Genomic DNA, 7,553 nt, shown 5'->3' on the forward strand with positions numbered 1-7,553 from the left:
ACAAACATTGGCCAAGGACAGCACAGATGAAGGCATTAAATTTTAATCTTTACACATTGTAAGCACAAAAATATGATGTTTTTTCTTTTCGTAATAAGTTAAAATCTAGAATAAACATGATTTTTTGTGCAGTTCGTATCCAAAAGGCGCACAGAAAGATCAATTCGAACGAATTTAGATTTTGGATTGGTAATTCCGATCAAGCCGACGACTTTTCGTCTTCAATATCTAAATAGGATGTAGATATGTTAATGTAAAGTATTTTCCTTTTATGATCCACTGAGAAAAGTTGGTGTCTGCCTCAACAGCATAATTACCCCAAACATCGATACTTACGTGCGCTTGTACTTCAGCAAAAAATGCCTTTTGTTCGAAATTATGTCCCATCGGAATGGGTTTAAACGTAGGCAATCTAAAAGTTTTCCAATTCTGTCAAACATATTCCACGCGACATGAACACATCTAGCATCTTGCTGAGCATTTCCCGGTTCATTGTTCGAAGTCCTGAAGCAGAAGCAAACTCAAAAACAAAACTTACCTTGCAGGAAAATAGAAGATGGAGAAAAAAAACTTCCGTCAATTTCACCCGAGCATCCAATCGAAAGCCAAATGTGCCAGCAGTGAAGCAACTACAACACCCCCATCAGAAAACTCGAGGAGCCCCTGGCAACTGGCGTGATTTCATGCTGCAAAAAGAAGATGAGCCAATTTGCCCCCCGGGCGGGCGCGGACTGACGGCGGAAATTGAAGAGAGTGTCGTCTCCGAGAAGCGGCCCGAGTTTCGGAAGCAAAACAAGCGACAAAACGCGCACCAAGCGGCGGAAGCAGCGGAACCAGGGAGGATTTGTGAGAACTTGAATTGCTTAATAAAAACGTCATTAATTATTATTTTCTCCTGTAACAACAGTTCCTTGTTCAGTATCTCAATGTCATTTTTATTTTCGTTGAATCTTACGGTAGCTATTTACCACATTCTGAGTGATTTTTTTTCTGGAGGTTTCTTATAAAAAAGTTTAATAAAAATACATAACTAGCTTTCACTTTTGTGTTCTGTGTATGTGTGTGAGTGTGTAAGAGTTTTACGTTACTTTTTATTAGTTGGATTTCTGCTGCAACACTGATTGTGTTCTCCTTGCTAATGCCTATGTACAGTGGGAAAAATATTTACACAACGTGGGATGGAAATTTTCGAACGATTTCCACCGTCTGCTCAGTTAACCGCAAGGGTACCGAAATGGGTCTGTTGATTGCTTGATTTGAACATAAAACCTAATACCTGCCACAAACTCTTCTTAACGATAGTGAGATAAAGTGTTTTTTGTTTTTACTTTTTCACACCAGAAGTGCCTCTCGGGTTGTCCTGATAGGCCTGAAAGGACAGTCTTTGATATATCTCCGTTTAGATCTTTTCAAATTGACTAGAATTATATGATACAATTTCTTGCTTAAGTAAACATGACACGAAATAGTAGCAAAAAAATCTCGATATGACTTTATTTGCTCCTTGTTTAAATGTTTGAGCCCTTTCAATCTCTCCTACTGTCGGTCTAGCCTGATCGTGTAATATATATATATATATTATCAACTTTTGTTTTAATAATTTATACATCTTGCTTAGCCTACACTTTGATAACAATTAAGGATGTGCGCATGTGAGTGGACTTAAAAAATGAAGATGATCCTATGAACAATGATGGTTGACGATAACCGTACAACACTCTAACCTGTCTAGGTGTCCGCAACATTCTTCGGTACTTCATATATGTGATGGGCGTACTGCGGTGAGTAGATGGTGGATTTTTGCGACTGAACAGCACCCAGCGAGCTGCTGCCACTGGAGGGATGCCCCAGAGTGGACACCGCTCCAGGTGTCTGCGGTAGAGGCTGCTGCTGTAGCTGATGGGAACTTCCATGCGGCTGGTAGTGAGGGAAAGGCAGCGTGTACTGGGCAGTGGCATACATCGACGCCGGATGTTGCTGCTGGTGGTGGAGATTCCTGAACACCGGGTGGTAATTATAGGTATAGATATTGCAGTGCGGCTGGTGATATTCCGCTTCGCCACCCAGTGACTTTTGGATTTCCATGTCTTTCTCCTCCTGCAGAGTGTCCCGCTTTGTGGTACGCCAATGGCGCCGGAAGGTATCGAGCATGCGGTGCCGTAGCCGGTATACAATCAGCACAAACGTGGTGACGGTTGCAGCGGAAGCAACTATTATAGCCCCAAAAATTGCCCGCTCCTTGGACTGTAGATGCTGGCAGCCCAAGATTTCCGGCGATATCTCGCGAAGTGGCTCCCCATGTAGCCGGTCGGGATAAACGCACACAATCTGGGCTTCTTCGGTTTCGATGTTTTTTCTGTGCAAGAGATTCCGCAGCCATAGCACCTGGCAATCGCACGTCAATGGATTCTCCGACAGATCAAAGTCGCTCAGATGTTTCCAAGGAAGTAACTCTTCTCTGAACGTGGTTATTTTGTTGTCCCGCAGAATTACTTTTTTGATATGTGGTAGTCCGGAGAATGATCCGTCGTCGATATCTTGCAGTTCCTTGTTCGAGGCGATGGTTATCTTTTCCAGATTTGGATTCGAGGAAAATGCTCCCGATTGGATGCGTTTCAGGTTCAAAGCCCCGGAAATGTCGACACTTTTGAGGTTGCTCAATCCGAAGAAAGCACCCTCGGCAATTGATTCGAAGTCGTTCTGGCCGATGGTAAGTTCTTCCAATCGCTTAAGAATGCTCAGCGGTACGGTTGGAACTTTCAGTAGATGATTGTCCGACAAATCCAGCACGCGGATGTTATCCAAACCACGGAATGTATCAGAGGTGATGTTCACCAACATTGAACCGTGGATGTCCAACCGACGTAGTGATTGCAGTCCCTCGAATGCACCAGGTTGAATATTGTAAAGTGAATTAGTGCCCATGTATAATTCGGCGAGTGTTTTAAGAGGTGTCAAAGACAACGTTGGAATCGTCTTGATGGCATTATCATCCAGATACAGTACTCGTAGCTCTGTCAATCCTTGAAAGGCTTTCGCATCCAGCTCGGCAATCCGATTGCCACCTAAGTTCAATTCCTCCAGCTTCGGTAACGTACCGAACATCTCGCTAGTGACCTTATCGATGAAGTTTCCCCGCAGATTCAAAACTCGCAGCTCGGTCAGTCCGGCGAACGTTTTATTGCTCAAAATTCCAATCTTATTGTTATTCAAATGTAACTGCAGCAACTTCTTCTGATACATGAAAATCTCCTGCGGAATGCTCAGCAGATGATTGTAGCTCAAATCCAACATCGTGAGCTCGGTGTAGAACTGAATCGACGAATCGATCGACCGGATTCGGTGGAATTTGATAACCAACCGGCGAATCGACGGATTCAACGCAATCGGCAGTACGTCCAGTTCGCCCTCGCCGCAGGTGACGTGCAACTTTTCGTCGTCACACGTACAGCTGTTGGGGCAGTACGAAATGCCCCCAACTGTCGCCACAAATGCCAACACTAACACCAACAGCTTCATTTTTTTAGAATTTATTTTTACAACAACAGGTCTTTTCAGCTTCGTTCCACAAACATTTATTTTCCGTGCACGGGGCGGCTCGTTGTATCCTAACGGCTCCTCCAAATGTTTATCATAAATTAGAGGAAGGCACTTAACACAAAAATCCGCTCTTCAACCCAAATAGTGCCCGGCCCAACATGTGACACTTTACGGGAAATCTTGTTTTTTTTTATAAACAAACACTTAACTGATGCATTCTCTTCACCCTCCAAGCCCCGTCCTATCAATTGTCTATTACGAAAATCGTGTTCGCAATAATCGAAACTGAACGTTTCTAGTCCACTTAAAAAAAGAACCACTCGCACTCGAGATTGTCACCGTCTCGCGGAATCTGGCGTCGAAGCGAAGTTTTTTGTACTGTTTATCCGATTCCCAAACGGCAGAACAAGAGCTACCACCATCAAGTTCTAGAAATATGCTACCGCAAAGAACCTTTCGATCGCGAGAGTTGTATTTTGACTAAAGTCCGAACAATAAAAGCACTCCCTTATATGTTCTTACCGCTTTGCCAGTTCTCATTCGCGTACTGAGTGCCGCTTCGGGTTCGCAACCGAACTGCACGGAAACAGCAAGGATCTTTCTACAATGAAGAACATAACTCAAAACAGAAACCCGAAAACCGACCGAAGCGCGGTCACTCACTCTCACCGGAGAGCGAAAAGTATGTAAACAATTGCACGAACTACGTTCGGCCGGGTTCTCACCCGAACTCAACCCGTCTGCTCGTGCCGTCGTCTAGCGGGAACCGATTGGCCGCGCTAGGAGGACCAACTCTAAATTTAGATCCTGGCGCGCCATCCATCAGTCGCGTCTGGATGCTGGGCCTGTTTATCGGGTTCATTGTGTCTCGTGACGTCCGGAACGCCGTTCCTTGCACGGCTCACCAACAACGCAAAGGCTTATCATAATTCAGCGATTGATGTTGGATTTTGCGTGACCCAAGAAGACGCCGGCTTTTCACGAATCGTCAACGTTGACGGCGGCGGCGGCGGCGGCCGCTGTGCTGTCGTCTTCGTCGTTGTTGTTTTCGGTGGGCGTTTGTATTGTTGGAAATTTATTATCTCCGCGGCGTTCTTCGAGAGTGCTGCTCCAATTTTAGACGCCTTGCCGCATTTCCACGCTGTTTCGTTCCAAGGCACGCGGAAAAATTGTCCGTAGACGCGCGATGCTTTCGAAGAATAGCTAGTGTCACGTTTTTGTCATGCATCACACGGCAGTGCCCGTGGGGATCGACATGCGGAGTAAGGGTCCCATGCGACACTTGGTACGTTGTTGGGGCAACTGAAGCGATTCATCTTCCGCAGCATGTGTGTGTCTGTGAGTATGTGAAAAGAAAAACTGCATTCCTTGTGTTGGAACTCTACTGTTTACAACTGGGTCTGGGGTGGTTGAAGCAAAAAAAAACTTCAACCGTCACGCGGTAGGAATTTAAAAGTGTGATTTTTATTGCATTTTTCGTCACTCCGTGACCTGACGCAGGGTGTCTCGGTGGGAGTCAACCAGGGCTGGGAATTCCGCTTCTTGCCGTGTCACCGCTAACAGCAGGACGGCCGATTGTCGTCCGGGAGTCGGGCAATCGGGCGTGCTCAAGTTATTCCATGCGGTGAGATAAAACTGCCACGAGAGTGATTTAGCAATCAAGATGATTGTCACCAGACAGTGTAGAATAGGTAACACGGATACGTGACTCGTACGTAACGTGACCTGACGTGACACAGATGGCTTCGTCTGACAGGCGGAGAATTTATGGAATGTGCGCTTGAGTTGAGTGTGGCCAGCAGGGGCCTGGTAGGTAGTGAGACTAGCAAACGGTGACGAGTCATTAAATGTTCTGATTTGGTTAAAACTATCATTTAATACTAGCATTGTCCCTTAGCTTCATCATTTTTTCATCTGTGTTTTAAACACCTAGCACAACAAAAATGAAAAAATTGGAGTCATTAGCATGTACAATTAGACTTGAGTTGTTGTGTTGACTTGAGTTGTGTATTCAATAATTTTGTACAATAATTATGTAGCTCCGGTGAACTAGGTATAACTAGTTAAAAACTACTGAGCTTTACTAGATGAGAAGTTTTGAAGAAAAAATGCCTAATAAACCAGCTTATATAAGAATTTCTGAGTTCCTTCCTAAGAAATTTTTGAGAATGAAACAATGAATCATGAATTATAAATACTTCACTCGCTTTTCCTCGTTAAAAAAATCAGTAAAAAACCTCTAACATTTTAATCAGATGATTCTTTAAAGTGTTGCTAACCGTCAGTCATTTTCGTAGGAAATACAGTAACCACCCGATTATATCACTCCCCGGTTTTGTCTGTCCCCCATTTAATCGCCATTTTCACCAGATTTCATCCTCATATAACATTTCATTTAAAAAAATGTCAGGATGAACTGGTTTTCTATTCAGAATCAACATTTCAGTACTTTTGCACAGTTCTCTGTAGAATAACATTATTCTGGATATAGTTTACACTGGAAACTCGCACATATTGCATTGCACAATGTTTTATTTAGACGTTTTCGCTCGATTTATTTTAAAAATAGCGATTCAAATATCAACTAAAGCCATAACATATATTCATAGAATTTTTAAGCTATTAAACAACGCTTCTTTTGATATAAAAAAATGGATGATCAATCCACCTAAAAGTTAGATAGAAAATTGACTTCTTCAGTTGAATGAAATAGACGCATAGTGTCTTCAGCAAATCTCTTACATATTACGAGCCATATAAAGCTTCCTTCGAAGGCACTTTAAATCCCAAGTTTCTTTGTAACTTTTTCCCACATTTTTCCGAATTTTTGAATCTTCTACAAAGTTCTGGATGGCTAATAATCTAAAGAAGCATGTTTTTGAAAAAAAATACTATGTTTTATCTATCAAAATGAACAAGCTGTTATTTTAATATTTTTAGGGGTAATTGCACGTCAACCATCTCCAAATCTCGCAATTATTCACAAGTGGCAGTTCCACTGTCAATTAAGATACATACTGTCGTCTTTTAAAGTCTGTAGACAGCATTCTCTCCGTTAGCTTGTATTTCTTTTAAACAAGTACTGGATGCACTAGAAGGCATCTACGATAACTAAATTTATCAGTGTTGTTTCAACTACGTCATCGATTTTTTTCTGTATTCTGCTTGCTTCGATACTTTGATAATGCTAGAATAATAAAGGAAAATGTGAAAAAGTCTCAATTTTCATGTGTTATTATTCTTAATTTTCATGTGGCTATCCATAAACCAAGTATACACATTTAGGGTCATTTCTTGTCCTTCTTCCGTTACCTTAGAAAATAGGTGAAAATCACGAGAAATTATTTTTCAAGCTGCTTGAGAAATGTATGACACTAACAGCACAACTTCATAGCTTCATGCGAACACTAGTACCTAACCCACGAACTAGTAGTGAAATTTGTGTTTCATTTATATTAGAGCCCTCTCTTCCAGAAGAGGAAGGAATGTCAAATTACCATTGGCATTTGGGCCACGCTGCGCAAATATACTAAACGTAAGCAATCCGAACCCCCTCTAAAAAATTAATTCTTTTAGTCAACAATGGTAAATGTTGCTAAAGTTTGAAGATAAATCAGTTGTTATCCTGCCAAATGACTGGCAAACTTGCTTTTTACTTATCAACAACTGGCATAATAAGCACAAACTTTACGACAAATAAAATATCAATTTGCTCACAAATCAAACAATAAACATAAGCCTGAAGCCATTATCTGGAAGGCGTAAGATCCCAGAGATTTTTCGCCTCAGAAAATATACCGGTGTCGGCTAGGGTTAAATCTAGGCCAGTTGGGTTGGTTGTGAGTGGATCACGCCGCCCAACAACCATCGACACCTATGTCGGCGTTGAGATTCGAACCCAGGCCACCAGCGCACATAGGAGTACGTAGAACAAAAACCTGGCCAAAATTATTCGAATGAGTTTTCAGATAGCAAATGCGTCGAAAAGTGGTTTTATCTCTATTGAGCTATAT

The 7,553-nt window shown here is 42.3% G+C and overlaps 1 protein-coding gene across 1 annotated transcript; it reads right to left on the reverse strand.

Moving 5' to 3' along the window:
* Positions 1-878: 878 nt before the first annotated feature.
* On the reverse strand, positions 879-4,013 carry LOC129724483 (chondroadherin-like). Its single transcript, XM_055679420.1, has one exon. It carries the CDS (start codon positions 3,517-3,519, stop codon positions 1,729-1,731), a length of 1,791 nt encoding a protein of 596 aa, XP_055535395.1. The 5' UTR covers positions 3,520-4,013; the 3' UTR covers positions 879-1,728.
* Between the last annotated feature and the right edge of the window lie 3,540 nt (positions 4,014-7,553).

This window comes from Wyeomyia smithii, chromosome 2 (genome assembly GCF_029784165.1).
Source record: "Wyeomyia smithii strain HCP4-BCI-WySm-NY-G18 chromosome 2, ASM2978416v1, whole genome shotgun sequence".
NCBI lineage: Eukaryota > Metazoa > Arthropoda > Insecta > Diptera > Culicidae > Wyeomyia > Wyeomyia smithii.